The sequence below is a fragment of the Bacidia gigantensis genome (genome assembly GCF_019456465.1).
Source record: "Bacidia gigantensis strain McMullin 20006 chromosome Unknown contig_180, whole genome shotgun sequence".
Lineage (NCBI taxonomy): Eukaryota > Fungi > Ascomycota > Lecanoromycetes > Lecanorales > Ramalinaceae > Bacidia > Bacidia gigantensis.
This window is the reverse complement of record NW_025408596.1, coordinates 2,803,139-2,819,842: the sequence shown is the minus strand read 5'-3', so window position 1 is coordinate 2,819,842 and position 16,704 is coordinate 2,803,139. Positions and strand designations below refer to the sequence as shown.

At 48.6% G+C, this 16,704-nt stretch overlaps 7 protein-coding genes across 7 annotated transcripts; 2 read left to right on the top strand and 5 right to left on the bottom strand.

Moving 5' to 3' along the window:
* Positions 1 to 64: 64 nt before the first annotated feature.
* On the bottom strand, positions 65 to 4,804 carry KY384_003790 (uncharacterized protein; the record flags this gene model as incomplete). The annotated part of the gene is made up of 4 exons (XM_044812300.1): positions 65 to 896; positions 1,418 to 3,066; positions 3,115 to 3,231; positions 3,281 to 4,804. The coding sequence occupies 4 exons, from the start codon at positions 4,802 to 4,804 to the stop codon at positions 65 to 67; spliced, it is 4,122 nt and encodes a 1,373-aa protein (XP_044671433.1).
* A 608-nt stretch (positions 4,805 to 5,412) lies between these two features.
* On the top strand, positions 5,413 to 6,774 carry KY384_003789 (uncharacterized protein; the record flags this gene model as incomplete). Its single annotated transcript, XM_044812299.1, has 1 exon — positions 5,413 to 6,774. The coding sequence occupies one exon, from the start codon at positions 5,413 to 5,415 to the stop codon at positions 6,772 to 6,774; it is 1,362 nt and encodes a 453-aa protein (XP_044671432.1).
* A 1,424-nt stretch (positions 6,775 to 8,198) lies between these two features.
* On the bottom strand, positions 8,199 to 9,587 carry KY384_003788 (uncharacterized protein; the record flags this gene model as incomplete). Its single annotated transcript, XM_044812298.1, has 1 exon — positions 8,199 to 9,587. One exon carries the CDS (start codon positions 9,585 to 9,587, stop codon positions 8,199 to 8,201), a length of 1,389 nt encoding a protein of 462 aa, XP_044671431.1.
* An 820-nt stretch (positions 9,588 to 10,407) lies between these two features.
* KY384_003787 (uncharacterized protein) lies at positions 10,408 to 11,987 on the bottom strand (the record flags this gene model as incomplete). The annotated part of the gene is made up of 4 exons (XM_044812297.1): positions 10,408 to 10,446; positions 10,493 to 11,659; positions 11,707 to 11,787; positions 11,841 to 11,987. 4 exons carry the CDS (start codon positions 11,985 to 11,987, stop codon positions 10,408 to 10,410), a joined length of 1,434 nt encoding a protein of 477 aa, XP_044671430.1.
* A 265-nt stretch (positions 11,988 to 12,252) lies between these two features.
* Positions 12,253 to 12,673, top strand: SPT4 (transcription elongation factor spt4; the record flags this gene model as incomplete). The annotated part of the gene is made up of 2 exons (XM_044812296.1): positions 12,253 to 12,333; positions 12,389 to 12,673. The coding sequence occupies 2 exons, from the start codon at positions 12,253 to 12,255 to the stop codon at positions 12,671 to 12,673; spliced, it is 366 nt and encodes a 121-aa protein (XP_044671429.1).
* Positions 12,674 to 12,834: 161 nt separating this feature from the next.
* Positions 12,835 to 15,066, bottom strand: KY384_003785 (uncharacterized protein; the record flags this gene model as incomplete). The annotated part of the gene is made up of 3 exons (XM_044812295.1): positions 12,835 to 13,925; positions 13,984 to 14,263; positions 14,323 to 15,066. 3 exons carry the CDS (start codon positions 15,064 to 15,066, stop codon positions 12,835 to 12,837), a joined length of 2,115 nt encoding a protein of 704 aa, XP_044671428.1.
* A 606-nt stretch (positions 15,067 to 15,672) lies between these two features.
* On the bottom strand, positions 15,673 to 16,551 carry KY384_003784 (uncharacterized protein; the record flags this gene model as incomplete). Its single annotated transcript, XM_044812294.1, has 1 exon — positions 15,673 to 16,551. The coding sequence occupies one exon, from the start codon at positions 16,549 to 16,551 to the stop codon at positions 15,673 to 15,675; it is 879 nt and encodes a 292-aa protein (XP_044671427.1).
* Positions 16,552 to 16,704: the final 153 nt, after the last annotated feature.

Sequence of the window (16,704 nt, the reverse complement as noted above, 5' to 3'; positions counted from 1 at the left end):
GTAGGGACCCGAACACCACTGACTATTTTATTGATGTTACCCAACAGGCCAAGTTTTACCTACGTTACTCGTTCTTCTCTTTTTGACTCCCTAACTTCCCCCTTAAAACCTCGTTCTCACACTGCACCTCACCATTCGGCTCATCAGCCCAGCACAAGCATCTCGCCCTCCTCCCATGCCTACACTCCTCAGGCAGTTTCGGCCGTGTCGATTTGAAACTCTCCTCCGTCCCTTTCACCTCAGCTGTAACCGTCGGCGATATCGCATCGCCCGCGGTCTTCGTCACAACACTACCATTTCCGTCCTGCTCCCCAGCTTCACCAGCTCTAACTTCAACCACCTCTACCACTTCCTCCACAACCTCATCTTCCAACCACTCAGACTCAATCTCAAGCACATACTCCTCCACCCAATCCTCTGCTTCCTGATTCTCTGGGTATGAGCAGAATATCTTCCCATACGGCCTCAGCTGCCAGCATGCGCACGACTCGACCTTCAAAGTCTTGTTAAAGGGTGGTTTGGCGCATACGGTATTTCCTGCATGTGGAGCGATTCTGCAGCAGTAGCATTTCGTGGCGTCGAGGCAAGTTTGGTGAGTCGGTATGATGGGGCCGGGTAGCTCATGGTAGGTCATTGAGTCAGGGAGGCGTTTGGTCTTCGTACTCAATCTAGGGCTCAGGGTTGAGCTGGCGGTGGAGTTGATTAGGAGCTGTTCTGCAGTGAACGCTTCGATGGCGTGATCTTCGGGTATCGTGAGGAATGCGAAGATGGAAGAGAGGGAGAGGCTGACGCAGGTAGCGATGGCGATTACAATGAGCAGGCGGAGTATTCGTTGCATTGTTGCATCAAACGGGTCTCGTGGTAGTTCATGAACGTGGATGGCATCTAGGTTGCAACTATAGAACAGCCGGTTGCGCAATCTGATGGGTTGTAGTAGCATGATAGATTAGTGATAGATGCAAGCTGTGTAAGCTTGGCCGGCTGTGGCTGCAAATCCGGAAGTATCAAGGCGTGCTTGACAGCGATAGACAACCTAAAGCTGTCGAGTAGCATTGCTGGAGGGTGAAAGCATTGTGCTGCATTCCTTCTATGGTGTTCTGAGATGCAGGGTACGGAGCAAGCCGCGACTCTCTCGATCAATCACAATCCATTCGTCTTTCTACCACCAGGAACCTTTGGTACGCTGGAGGCCATCGACGTACGCGATGCTCTGTTTTCTGCAAGCGAAAATACTCTCGAATGCTGCAAAGCCCAGAGTGGAAGATTTTGACATGTTTTTCTCAATTTGTAGACCACTTGTGATTGCGAAAATGTATGTGTCAATTTTAATGTATATGAATAAAGACGATTGGGTATCTTGGAACTCAGACAGTCGAGAAATTCGGCTACTCGGAAGAGAAACGTGCCATCATCTTACCTATTCCACAAGCACTCACTAAGCACCAACAGTTTGTCACTGCAATCTCGCTGGCACTTCACTTGAACCTCTCTTTGCGAGCTCTCTGAGCCTTCTTTGTACCACAGCTCAACTAGAGTCTTCAGCTCTTCGAGGTCGAAACCTTCGAGACCGGCACCGCTCTGGTCTCTTGCTCTTGAGACAATGCTCTCAGCTCCTTCGCCAAATAAATCGTAGTACGCCGCGCTTCTTGAGAGATCAATGTTGTCCGCCCTTGCAGACACAGGGATTGAATTGAGGTTATGAGTCAGAACGATGATGTTCAGCTGCATGCGATCGCACCCGTGTCTATTCATTCCGTGTTTGATCTGGGCTGCATTGTGAACAAGATATGTATCGACTAGGTGAGCAAGACCTGTCATGATGAATTTCTGAGCGACCTCAGGAACGTAAGTAGAAAGGGTGTCGACAGTCGATAAAAGGTCCGAGTTCAGTGAAAGTATTGAAGGGTCAGGCTCCTCTACCAATTGTCCCAAGAGATAGGGTGCTGCCATTGTGCGAGCAAGCATATGTATAATGCCAAGCCGAATGTCAAGATGCAGTGTAATGAGTGCATTCGAGGCCAGTGACCGGATTGACGAGAGGAGGCTATCGAAAGCGGTGACTGTTTCGGAAGTCATAGGAAGATATACTTGAGCGTTCTCAATTTGAAGATTTTCGTTGGTATATAGAGAGAGTTGACGTGTGTGAAGAGATTTTTGAGAATTATTGCGCTTGTGCGTGGATTCTGGAACGAAGCGCCGAAGCTCCTGCAAATGGCTTGCCAGCCACTGCATACTGTTTGATAAAAGGCATAGAGCTGTCACAGATCTTCGATCTGCAATGATGTCGAAGGGTTCCAAGGGCGTGGCATTGGTCTGGTCAATTAAAATAGCTACTTCACGTCGTAACAGATCTGGCTGGCCGTCCATGTGGGTATCAAACAGTCGCTCGCATAATTCACGAACCTCGCCGGATTCTGCCATGATCGCGGCAGGTTTCAAGCGGCGTTCTTCCTGTGCCTGCATTTGTGGTCTTCGCACGAGCGCTCGGTACCACTCGCAACATCGGTCGTAGTACGTAACAACTTGCGTTATTATCAATTGCGTTGATGTCAAATCGGGAGGGATCGTGTCTAATAATTGGCAGAATGACTTGATCAAGACGAAGAATGTGGATGTGCCTTTGAATATTGGTTTCGTAGCATGCTGTGCCCATTGTGGATCCTGTTTGAAGGCTTCGAGGTCGCTGAATGAAAGCCTGCACAATTCTGTCACGGTGTCTTCCAGAGAAGGATGGAAAACATTGACAAGGAACTCGTCCAGAAACGAGGTCAAGGTACTGACTGCGATGTCAGCGTCATGTGGTACGATATCCCTGAGCCGTTGGAGAAAAGACAAAGTCGGCGGTAATAGCGACCCAATATTGAAAACGTTAGGTTCGACGAGCAATTTGTGCCCGGCGGCAGGCCCATCATTTGACGCACCAACAGAGCTAGTTGTGATCCCGGACCGTCTTTGCGATTTTGACACAAGTCCAGGTACAGAAGCTTCAAGGATTCGGTCAAGGTCTTGCTGGTCTTGAGCGAAGTCTGTAGATTTCGAATTCACCTCAGCAAGCTTGAAGACTCGCTTTTAGGCGTTAGCCAAAGCTATTGTGCCTATGCCATTGTAACTTACCTTGTTCCTTTCGCGTAAATGACTGTGAAAGATGTTGCCGTTAGTCATTGGCTGTCGTCCAAGCCGATATGACTGGTTGCCGTCTGCTGCTAAGTAGTCGTGGAGGAGAGACCGCATCTGATTCGAATTAGCTCGTAATCATCTAACATAATGGGAGGCTACATACTTCGCTTTGATACAGCTTCCACATCTCTTTGAAGCCTCGAGTCAGACTTTCTGTTTGAGGGATTCCATCTCGTTTCAGGATACCGCTCAAGATCTCATGCACCGCTCGGTGGCCTTCAGCGATAGCCTCAAATTTAGAATACAAGCTCCAAAGTAAATCATTCAGAACCTCACTCCCAGCTGAATGATGGCTGAATTTGAATGACACGGCGCCTTTCTCAAGCTTGAAGCCCCTTGTGATTGCTGCATGGCGTATGTCAACTTCTTGATTCGTGCGATCCACAATCGAAAACAACTCAACAGGTAAACGTTGCTCTAGGCGATCTACGGCAACGTCAAGGTGCCCGAGCTTGTGCAAAGACTCAATGACCATGTGAATGTATTGAAAGCTGTCGACCTCTGGATTTCGAGACGCGTCGTCTTCCAAAGGCTTGGAAGTATCTAGATTATCCAGAAAACGGTATAACGGCCTTCCCCATGTATTCGGCAGGGCAGACGTTTCTTTTTTCGTTGTGGAGTCTGTTTTACTCGCGTCACTGTTGTATGGCTTCCACCGATCATGACAGTAAGGAGACTTCAGATACAGATGATCATGAAGCTCTTCGACTAGTATATCGGTCAATGAAGTTTCTTGATTGCTGAAATATATACGCAGATCTGTCAACGCTCCGATATTTTCCATCTCCGCCTTTCGGATCATCCTGAGGGCATCTTGCAGAAGGTCGACCGCCGTCAAGAAGTGTTTGTCCGAGATCCTAGCATCCAGCTGCTCTGGAACTAGCTGCAGTCTTTCTATTTGACCCAAGATTTGGAGTGATTCTTCGAAGTGCTGGGACAAAGTACCTGAAGCTTTAAGTTCAGATTTTGTGACCGTCAGATTTTCCTTAGCCCCTCTCATAGAATCTTTCAGAGCCCGAATTCTACTCTGAGATGCTTGTATGCTATTCTGAATCTTGTGGAATGTCCCGATGGAGCTATTGAAACCTTGATGGTGCTCATTCACAATAGCTTTCAGGGCTTTTTGTAGGTATTTACTTGTCTTTTGGAAGTCTTGGTAATCATTCCCACGACCAAGGGAGCTATAGTCCATCAACTGCAGCGCGACATGGATTGGCACACAGTCCTCCCTTGCCATGACATCCCAATGGTCGTTGATGTGGTGGAGGACGTCCTCAATCTGTCGCCCACCCGGTCCACCGCCATGGAGTCTTGAAAGGTCTGTAGGTCCACGTCCGCCCCGGTCACGACTACGACTGCTGTTATATTCATCAGTGTCCCGTCTCCCCGACGCGAAATGCCCAAATCCGCCTGATGATTCATCTTCGCGCCGACGCCGGAATGAGGCAAGCGGAGGCTGTGGATCTGGCTCGGCAGGAGGAGTCTCTTGTCTGTTGTCATGGAAGCCGCCATATCCACCAGGGCGTCTTGTGCGGCCTGAGTCTCCAGCGAGGCTCTCCTCATGCCGATTATCTTCGTAGCGGTTCACGCCGTAGGTTCCATTTGTGTACCCATTACGGTAGGACATTGCGTAGGGGAAGTCAATGCGCGTACACTCGTCGTTTTCGCATTTTGGAGTGAAGATTTCACAGCGTCAAAGCTTCTATAAACTATAAAGCCTTCGTGAACAGGCTATGGGCTGGAAAGCTAGAGGTGTATATTTGGGCAAGTAAGCAATCGTAATGCCCCCTATACCTGGACAGGCCTAGACCCTGAGGCTGCCGGCTAGGTACCCACAGATGGGAGACTCTTAGGTTGGGCTCCCCCAGGCTCGGGCCGCAGCGTCCCAGCAGCTGGGTTTGAAAGACTTCAAAAATCAATTTGGATTCCAATATTGTAATTCCATACTAACGGACATTTTCAAGGCCGTTAAATCTGCAGACATTGACAAACCAGGCTGGAATATTTCGAGACTTTATTGTTTGCTGCTCGTGTACCAAGCACTTTCACTTCATCTCCGCTCTGCACCGTTTCGCTTTGGAATTGAATGTGTATAACAGCGTGGGATCAGAAGCATGTCTTTGTGATTGCATTGAGCTCGCAATAATCATTACAGTCCTCGTTCTCCTTGATCTACCTTTCTGTCTCAGCTTTCAGCATTCACAAGTGTTGTGCTTCTGCTAGCTATCGTGTAATATGGCATTTCACAGAATTCGAAGGTTGCCCTTCTCGCAGCTTCGGTACTATTCAGCTCCACTGGAAAGCAAGGTCCCTGCAGCCAAGCAAAAGTACGTGCCTACATCAGGGACATATCCCAAAGGTTTCCGTGTCTCAGGAACTCACGTTGGGGTGAAACCGACAAACACTCGTATTCCAGATCTAGGACTTTTCGTGTCAGAGAGACCTTGCACAGCGGCTGCTGTGTTTACCCAGAATATATGCCAGGCTGCACCTGTTACCGTCAGTCGCGAGACGCTTCAACGGCGAGGAGGCAGCGATATTCGTGCCCTGATAGTAAATTCAGGATGTGCAAACGCAGTCACTGGCAAAGGCGGGCTGGAAGACGCAAATAGCATGGCGGAAGCCGTAGACACAAATTTACTACCTAAGCCAGAAGGAAGTAGCACCCTAGTCATGTCGACGGGGGTCATTGGACAACGATTACCAATTCGCAAGATCCTCGATGCAGTGCCCAAGGCTTTCAGTACCCTCGAAAGTAGTCATGAATCATGGCTGATCACTGCTCGATCAATCTGCACAACAGACACATTCCCAAAGCTTATGTCAACAACATTCACATTGCCTTCATCTTCCGGTCGGCAATATTCACTGGCCGGAATGGCCAAAGGTGCCGGCATGATCCATCCCAACATGGCTACTCTCCTCGGAATTCTTAGCACCGATGCACCAATCCCTGTCGACACCCTTCGTACTTCACTCAAATCCGCTGTGGACAGCTCGTTCAACGCTATCAGCATAGACGGGGACACAAGCACTAATGACACAGTAGCTCTGCTAGCTAATGGTGCTGCGGGTGGCGACCTGGTGAACAAAGCCGAAGATGTGGTGGCTTTCTCCTCGGTTCTCACGACGTTTGCTCAAAGTTTATCCCAACTTGTCGTACGAGATGGCGAGGGCGCGACCAAATTCGTGAGAATCAGGATAGCCAACGCCGAACAAGAGAGCGATGCGAAGAAGATCGCCAGTAGCATTGCTCGTTCGCCGCTGGTCAAGACGGCGCTCTATGGTAAGGACGCAAACTGGGGCCGAATTCTGTGCGCTGTAGGCTACACTCCAGACTTAAGTGCTGGAGCCGTGGAGATGGAGAAGACATCGGTTTCGTTTGTGCCAACGGATGGTAGTGGGATGCTGAGACTTCTCTTGAACGGAGAGCCACAGCAGGTAGATGAGGTGAGAGCCGCAGAAATCCTAGCTGCGGAAGATTTGGAGATTCTGGTGGATTTGGGCAAAAGGGGTGAAAGACTAGCAGAGGCGAGCTATTGGACTTGCGATTTCAGCCATGAGTACGTTACGATAAATGGCGATTATAGAACATGAATAGAGACATTCGCAGCACAGACGCTAGAACACAGAATCAATGAGGGTCGCACATCAGGTAAACTTGATTAATTTTTTCTTGACTTTATGTGGAATGCCTCTGTTGTTCGAATGTTGAGGGTGTAACTCTTTCTTCCATGCTTGTTTAAAATTTCGTCACTGGAAAGCTTTAATAGCTGCCAGTCACTGTCTAAGACAGGCCCCAGCCTTGCCCAAGTAGGCTATATTACCTTGCGTGAGCTTTGTAGTCGTTCAAACGCTCGAAGCTCCAACAATCCATTTTGATCCATAAATGTGACCCGACGCAGCAATGCCTGCATGCAGCTAGCATATTCGATAGTTGCTTGAACCAAGCCATGCGCGCTGCCCCAGAATTGAGGAAATGTAAAGTCTGGACGTTCGAACTTACTCGGTGTGGCGATAGTTTCTAGACAGATTGTTCTGACCAGAGACTGAGCTTCGTCGAGTCTCCTTCTGTTGTTCCTCCTAGAGAGACGCATGTACATAAATCTTTGAGATACACAATCTGTCTAGAGGCGGATCAATCGGATTTTAAGTTCATCGATGATCGATAACAATGGAATTTAGAATTGGACCAAATGATCACTTCAGACTTCTCATTCCAGCAGTGTATTTTGCCAGCCGATGTGATAAAGTTCATTGGGAGATAGAGAAGAGAGTCTTGGTCTGGAAAAGCAAGTGTATTACGTTGGAAAACCTTGGGCTTAGTCTGGTTTCTGCTTCCCAAACTTTGGCTCGGTTAAGATCTCTGTCTATACTTCATATATTCGAGAGCATTTTGACATATCATGCCGATCATTCCGGATCATGATCTTTGCATCTACAGTGAAGTGATAATGAGCCTAGAAGCCGATAAGGTTGACCTCAGTATTTTGATGAAGACGTTGAACGATAAATCAGATATTAAAAACGTCTTGTTGTGTCTTGTAAATTTTTGCCGGTGCTTCATATAATAACCCAGATTTAGATTTCTTCAGCAGCTTGCTACTGTCGCTTGAGTCACGAGACCTATGAATATTTTATGACTAGAAGACAGAGCATCCCAAATACTTGAAAATTCTTATGACTCTGAATTGATGACAAAAAAGTGATAAGAAGACGTACCATTTTGGCAGTTTCAGTAGACTACTCTTGGCTCCCGCAGTCTCGTCTTGACTGACAGCATAAAGAGTATGATTTTGGTCAGCCTCAATCTAGACACTGGAAGCCAATGACTTTACGATTTGCAGTTGCACCTTACCCGAGGTTTGCCCTGAAGCCGGGCTCATAGCGTTGTTTGGATCAAGGAAAAGCGTAAATAGGAGAGCAAATGCCATGTAGAATCGCATCTACTAGAAAAATGATATCGGAAGTAAATTGGGGTATCAATAATGTCTCATCAGGTCGTGACATACAATGCTCCCCTATTTTGTACTTTTAGGAGTGAGCATCTGCCTTAGCCCACTTCTTCGAGGCGTCTTTTCCCTATTCTCCCAAACTCCTCCATGGGTCCTTTGTGGTGTTTGCTTTCCCACCCTTCCCAGTAGCAGCTCGGCGGCAGGAGTCAAGCCACCTCTCTTCTCGATTCTAGGACTAGACAAGAACTTTGGAGTGACTTGGCTTTTCAATTCCGATTCTCGCCTACCTGCAGTAGCTCGCTTACTCTTGGACAATCTATCGACCATGCGATGATGCAAGGCTTCTCGCTTGCTGCTTTCTCCTAACACAAATGGATTTGGTGTGCTATCGCCTGTCCCAAGCAACATCAGGTTCGAATGTTCCGAGGTTGGTGGCGGAGGGTCAGGTTCTTCGGAGTCAACAAAAGCATAGCCGTTCACTCTTGGGGTAGATGCACCATCAAACGAGGCTTCAGATGCAGTTGGGCGAGGCCGTCCAGCTATTGCGTCCTTGACTGCCGAAAGCGTAGGGGAAGGAGGTCGTCCATTGCCTTCTGGGACTAAGATCTCAGGTATTCTTGTATTGTCGTGTACAATAGCTTTAGGAGGAGCAACAGAGCCCCCTTCTTTCATCTGCGCAACAGTCTGGATGTTATCCTCTATCGACTCCGGTGCAAACATGAAACCGTTCCTTGGATTTGACTTCCACGTGTCGGGCATAGCTTGTCGAGAATCTGGTGGTTCCACTTTGGCCAAAGCCTTGCCATTCTCAGCCTCTTCAGTAAACTTGGCGTCTGCGATTCGCTGTTCCCGCTTGCGATGTGCGATCTGGCGCGCAGCGGGTATCTTATTGTTCGACCACATCCACGCGTATTTTTCCGCCCTCTTCTGATTCTGCTTGTCGACTAATTTGTAAAAGCTTTCATTATCTTCTGTTGTGTATTTTCGTTGAAATGCACCAAGACTCATGTTCGTGTCAAGAGCCTGCTTTTGCGATTTCAGAGATGCGCCCGGTGTAGAGACTACAGACTTAGGCGTGTCTCCTTGCCAGCCATTTGGCGTTTCTTCAGCACGTTGCACTACAGGTGTTGCAAAGCTAGTACCCTTTCTTCCCCGAAGGCGTCGTCCATCTGCGCCGGGAGTCATTGCTTCTGTGAGCTTAGTTCCGGCGGCTGCGATCCAGTGTGGATCCTTCGAGTCCACTGCATCGAGATATTCTTGTTTAGACTCAGTTTCAAGAAGGCCCGGAAAGAAATCTCGGGCAATGATGTGGGAAAGGGCGTCGGTGTAGTCGTCTTCGTCTAGGACCTTCGCAGGACGTTTGATCCTCTTTGGCGGAGGCGGTGGTGGCATGAGAGAAGAATCGGATGAGCGTTTCGTGAGAGCCATGGATGGCAAGGCTGATGGAGTCGCCATGACTGTGAAGGCGAGATTTCAAAGCTTTCAGCAGCGACGAGTGAGGTTCATCGAACACTGAATCACGAAGGCCGCGCTAAAGCGGGCGCTAGGTTGAGCCTCAATGTCTAGTCTCTCTCAAGCCTCGTCAAGACCTCGTCTCTTTATGGGTAAAATTGAAAGACTTTCAAGTACTCTCAATAGCTTGAGAGAGACTGTCGAATCCTGCAAAACTAATTTCGAAGACGCGTAGCAGGCGACAGATGCCCGCAGAATCTGATAGCAAGTCTGCAGACGTTGAGAAACGGCACATTACCATCAAGAATCTGCCCTTCACATATTTTCATTTGTCACTCACGACTGAATCGACCGCAAGCACCACGTCATCGTTCCCAGATGTTCTCACAGTACGTACTCACCTAACGTCTGCACTTCGGCAATATCTTGGTCTCACTGGAACGGCAATCTCCATCGATATTCTGAAGACCGATGGAAACGAGGTATGGATCAGGGTGCCGAGGGAAGATGGAAACTACGTTCAAGGCGCGTTGAGTCAATGGGTGGGCAGAAGTCAGAGCGTCAGTTCGCGAGTTAACAGGAGAAGTGATTTTGTCGGCAACTTGGCTGTGGGAAACGGAAGTCATCTATTTTCCTGACGAAATCCACTGCCTGGAAGCAGAATAGTGGCTGTTTATCTACATCAGTATTCCTACCTTGGATCTACTTTGCCCAATTTAGATCAACCCCTCAAACATCGCTCACCCTTGTACTGACGCCGGTCCAATGCCGCTTAGTCAAAAGCGCTGTCTATCTCAACACTTTAGATTTACGTCTAAAATCTTTACGTCATCAGAGACATCAGTGAATTTTGAGCATATGCCTGTAGAAGGTCAGCAAAGCCTGCTTTGCTACAGCCATGAACTTACCATAGGCTTAACATCCGGATGCGGAACGGCATCAAATTTCTGATATTCTAGCTTGTATTCAGGGCCAATATTGATGTATGCACCTTTGTTTTCTGTACTGTCGCAGTATTTGGGAGCTGAGAAGACGGTGATACATCGCCCATCATGTTCGACCTCATATCCCTCCATGCGGACTTCGTGACTTCGGATAACCGCATCTAGCCCGTTGGCCTCGCAGAATTTCTTTGTTACATCGGGTCCGAATTGCAGTCCCACACCTCTTTTGCTTGGTCCTCTCCCTGGTTGTGGTTGCGGATCAGTCCAAAGCATTTCCATCATCAAACCTTGCTGACCAGGCTGCCGCTGTTGGTGCCTATTGAGCTTCCTCACGTCATCAAGCGACGTCTTATCATCAGAAAAGAGTCCTCCATGGAGAACAAAATATTTCTTGCCAATGAGAGTCGCAAGAGGCAATGCAGAGAAAGATTCGGAAAACAGTCTGAAAGACTTCTCGTCGTACTTGGCCTTGCATTCTCCTTCGAAGCCGTATACCTTATTCATATCATCTGTTTCATGATTACCACGATTCAAGAAGAACTTTTTCGGTCGCAACCATTTGTACGCATAAAGGAGCAGTGCGATTTCTGTCGACCAAGAGCCGCGATCCACAAAATCTCCATTGAAAAGATAGTAATGGGATTCGGTAGGGAAACCATTAAGCCTGAAGAGTTCCATCAGATCGAAGTACTGCCCATGTGTATCGCCGCAGACAGTCAATTTGTGATCCTTGGCTACCTCCATCTCGACCATTGTTGGTTCCTTGTAGACGATGTCGTAGACCGCTTGTATTATTCGAAAAGCATATTTGCGGTGGATTTTTTTGCCATTCTTGAATCGGTCTATCATATCATCGATGAAATCCTGCGTCATCTCAGTGCCCAGCTTAGCGCCGTCGTAACTACTGTCAACAGAAATGGAATCTATGTTCAAGCCTTCAAATGCGGAAGGTGGATCCGACACCTCTATAGCTTTCTCAAAGGCTAGTCGCTTGACTATCTGCTCACATTCTGTTAGTCTCAATCTCGTCTCCTTGTTGTTCGGCTCCAGTTTGGCAGCTGTCTTGAAGTCTCTCAAGGCTTCTCGAGACTTCAAGATGGCCATGTTTGCGACAGCTCTCCGATAAAACGCCTACTAAGTTAGTACAATTCGTCGAAGCAAGTATTAACTTGAATTACTTTTGCATAAGACTGGTCCAACTCGACCGCTTTTGTCGCATCAGCAATCGCATATCCATATTGCTCTAATTTTATGTTCGCCTGTGGATGGTTGGTCAGCAGCTGGCCTGATTGTGGTATACGACATTGCAAACCTGGCATCTATTGCAAAAGAAGGTGGGATCCGAGTCATAGGATTCGATGGCCTGATCGTAGAATTCTATTGCTTTCAACCAGTCATGCTTGGAGAAAGATTCATTGCCCCGTTTCTTCAGGCTCAGTGCTTCCTCCGAAGCAGGCATTGTCTGCGTTGAAAGAGTGTGATTGAGTTCCCTTAAGGCTATGAGGCTCTCGGAAGCGAGTATGTGAAGCGAGGTGCCGCATCGATTGCAGTTTTCCGCGATATAGAATTCAGATGGGGTTTAGCCTTGTGCACAGAGTTTATGCTCCCGGGTGGCTAATGCACCTACCCGGCGGCTTCAAGCCTCAAATGAGATCGCGCCTATTGGTACACTTCCTCTGCTTCCTTCACTTGCTTCAACCCCAACCTCTCCGAAATCAGCTAGCATGGGTTCCTCCGTCGTCACCGGCGCCCAGCAGCGCTATCTCCGAGCATGTATGGTCTGCAGCATCGTTCAAACACAAGCCGTACGTGTCATCCTCACCCTCTCCGCCCCGGAAGGCTAACCTTCTCCGGTGGCAGAGATTCAGCAAAGAAGGATGTCCAAACTGCGAATCCTTCCTCGGCCTTCAGAACTCCTCAGACTCAATTCAAGACTGCACATCACAAGTTTTTGAGGGTCTGATCACTTTACAAGACCCCAGCACCAGCTGGGTTGCAAGGTGGCAGAGGTTGGAAGGCTATGTACGCGGTATCTATGCTGTCAAGGTTGTCGGGACGCTGCCCGATGATGTCAAGCAGAATTTGGAGGACGCCGGAGCGAGATATGTGCCTCGGGATGGGACTACGGAGGAAGAGGAGGTGTAATTGGATCGACTAGGAATGAAATGCTGGTTACAGGTGCATAGCGAATGGCGTACAGTGGTCGCAGGAGCATCATGCAATAAGGGCATCACAAGAGTTGATGATATATTGGGCAGGGCGGTCTGTCCAAGGAAGAACTTTGAGCAAAACGATATTTCTATACTTTACTGCATTCCAGCCTTTTCCATCTGTGCCTCGAACATCTCTTTGCACCTGACTTGGCTGCCCAGTCTCGCACAGAGTAAGAATGCTCCACTCAATTTTCGATGAAGGCTGTAAGTTTCCTCGGGCGGCGGACTTAATCGTTCCCTGAGCATGACCGGAATGAAGCTCCTGACTCGATCGGTGATCGTCTGATCGCGAAAGTCATAAACGTCCGGAGCGGTCTCCATGAAGGGCTCTGCAAGCGTCAAGACTGAATTGACGTGTGCGTTGATCATAGCCTGGCTTTCAAGACCGGTCAGATACCCAAGTTCGACGGACAGTTCTCGAACTGCATCTCGGTCCGACCGGGAAGCTGCAAGCAAATTTCTAATGTAGGGTAGTATAAACTTGTCAGGGTAGTCTCGTGAGGCTCCAAAATCAAGTAATTCGAGTTTGTGTGTTTCGGTATTGAAAAGGAAATTGGTCCAATTAGGATCTGTCTGCATGAACTTGAATTCGGTAATTTCGCGCAAGCAGAGCCGAAGGACGTTGGACCCTATCCAGTCTCTCTGATCTTGCGTTAGATCACGGGCTTTTGTGACACCAATACCTGAGCAAAATTCAGTCGTCAGGACTTGAAGCCCAGAAGCTTCCTCGAACACGGCAGGAACTTGAAAGACGTGACTTTCATCACGAAGAAGAGTACGGAAGCGATCCCCCATCTTCGCTTCGCGAATATAATCGCACTCCCACGCAAGTTCAATCCGAGCGTTCGCTATGGTCTTATCCAAATACAACCCTTTTGGCAAAAGGCGGGACGCTGTGAGCAGTATGGACAAATTCGAAAGATCTGAGTCAATGGAAGAAGCAACTCCCGGATATTGGATCTTTACGGCGACGTCTTGGCCTGTGGAAGCGAGCACTGCTCGATGGACCTGACCAATGGATGCAGCAGCTATCGGCTTCTCGTCGAACGAAGTGAACAGGTCCCGCCATTTGGCACCAAGGTTGCTCACAAGTACTTTGTTCCGTTGGGATAATGGCATGTAGTCTGCACTATCTTGGACGCGTTGCAAGATTTCATTAATGGGCCCAGGGAGCATCTTTGAGTCTGGAAGAGTTTAGTTTGGGCATTGCATGTACAAATCTTCATGGCACAATGAACTGACCCTGGAAGCTTATCATTTGGCCAAGCTTGAGCGCAGCTCCACGCATCTTGGAGAGCTTGGCTACTAGTCTTTCCATATTTCCCGCACTCAGCATCAACGAGCCCCCTGCCGTATCCTGAGACCCTACGACTCGCCGAAAGCTCTCGCCAGCTGCACCAAAAGCCATCGAAGTTGCTAAACCACCATACTGTAAGAACCTTCCAAATCGGGATGATGGTACCCTTGATTCACGCATCTCATAAACGTTCTTCTCACGAGAAATATCTGGGCTCACGGCAGTCTATTGGAAGACTGTTAGTCTATCAGCTGTAGGCTAGATGGATTTTTGATGGAATCTACCTGCGAATGATTTGGCGCTGGGGCATGCGTTTCCCTCGCTACATCTGGAGCCAATTCCTGTAATCCATCCTCTGACTTTGTTGGACGAGTAATTGCCCGCTTTAGTTCCGGAAGAGTAGCATTCGTTGACGCCGTGTTTTCATCAAGCGACGTTTTCTGCTGTAAAGATTCCCTAGCATCTGTCGGAGGTGCTTTATCTGAACTCTTGTCTCTGAGTGTGCCCCTTCGCAGCATGCCAGCAACCCTCGGTGATTGAAACAGCTCTGCATAAGTTTCATCAGGAAGTTGTATGCTAGCATCGGATATCGTAGAGTTAAATGTGGTTTCCGCGTTTACTTTTTCAGGCTGGATATTTGAACGAGCTGCGGTCGTGCCAAGAGCAGCTGTCTTCGCCTCGCTCTTATTCAAGAGATCGTTGTGCTCTGATCTTTGCTTTTGAGGCTGTTTAGAAGATGTCCGCGGGACGTTCTCTTGAGTTGATGCTGGAGGAGAATGTTCTGAAGCCCGTTGTACATTTTGACCAGGTTGTGGGTGGGTAGCTGTCTCGTTGAGACGACGCGCCAGAAACTGTGCAGCATTCAGGGTGACCGTCACCCTTTCCGTTTGCGACTTGAAGGCTTCAGCAAGAGTCGAAGTTCGAGTGAAGGCATTAAGACGACCTTGGCGAAGGGCGACATGTTTTACGGCCACGCCCCAGGAGGCATTTAAGACCGCAGCAGCATCCAAGAATCGTCTCCCTGACATTACATGACGCAGAAGGATGAGTTGAGCCAATATCTGTGAGAAGGATCATCCATATTGTTGATACGCGCCCTGCGATGCGGACATTCAACTTACATGCGGAGAAAAAGCAAGCTCCGCAAATCGTCATCCCAAGACGCCAAGACCTCGAAGAAAAGAAGGGATCCATTGGTCAACTTGATTCAGGTCGACAAATGAATTTGCTAGGAAGATTTCTCGAGTAATTCCGCTCTATTAGGGTTATCCTCTGCATAGTTCCGGCTTTTTCTACACGGAAACGGCATTCGACTATTCTCCTAGCTTTTCAGCTTCTTCTTACCGAATGCTAAAGCTGAAAGTTCTATGAAGCGTTCGTCAACAGGATTGAAACCACCTCAAAGCCCTAAAGACGACAATAGAAAGCTCCGAGGAAGATCTCCAACGTTGCGACTGTGTGATTTACATTGAGCATGAGGCCAAAATCGATCGTGATTGAAATCCGGTAAATGCTAAAATTAATGTTAATATTTAGCAATCCTGGCATCAATCAACGCATTGAGACGGCCCGGAGCAAGCCAGCTCCAAATGTACCGGGGGCTAGATTTACACGATGCCATTGTTGATGGCTCATTACTTCCCATTGACGGGATCGTCTTTCGGCTTTGTTGGAGCCTCGCCATCACCATTGTGATCATCTTTGCTAGGTAAATCGTCCTCGTTCGATTTCACAGGGGCGCTAGCGGGCTCTGAATCAGCCTGTTCTGTACCTTCTTTCGATGTAGCCCCGGCTGTAGCATCAGCATCGTCATGTTGATTAGCGTTTGCAGTGGGGTTAGTCAACTCGTCCTTCTCCTTGCCCTTGTCATCTGATTTAGTGTCGTCTTTTGCAGTGGCAGGACTCTCTTCTGCACTTTTGTCATTCTTGGCAGGATCCTTCGCGGTCGCCGGGCTTTCGTCTGCGTCTCCTGCAGGCGCAGGACTTGCTGCCAACGGCGCTGGGACAGCAGTGGTGGCAGCACCCGCATCTGGAGCGTTTACAACGGGAGGAAGCTGAGCTCCAGCTCCCGGCCTTGCTCTGAGACCGGTGATTGCGTCAAGCATGCCGCCTCCCATGCTGTACATATCCGGGTTGTTTTGCATATACTTCTTGACCGCCGTCTCGTAGAGGCGAGTCAGCCTTGCGACCTCACTGCGCACACTGATCTTATCATCCACGTCAATTTCATCATATCCGTGGACAGATTTCTTGATACCAAGCCACATTGTCTTACTATTCTCGATCTCATCCACGACATGCTCAAGATCATCACGGAACATGCGGGCTCGCATGGGCTGGCCGCGGGATTTCAGGTAAGCCACCAGGCCGGCGATGATGGTGTTCAAGACACCGAAGATAGTTATGAGAACATGGCTAGATTCTGAAGCCCCTAGAGCGGTAAGCGTAGCACCGAGTACGACCTGCGACAGAAGCAATGTATTTGAGAGGGCTGCTGTGAAGCTGTAGGTCATGCTCTGAGACTTGCGTTTGCGAGTTGCACGGTTGTACAAGGTCCTACTGCTGAGTTGCGAATGACTTTTAGACTCGTCAGAGGGGGAATGCCAATGAGTAGACAGAATTGCGTGTGAGGGTCAAACGTATCATCATTCAGCAGAGGAGTATTT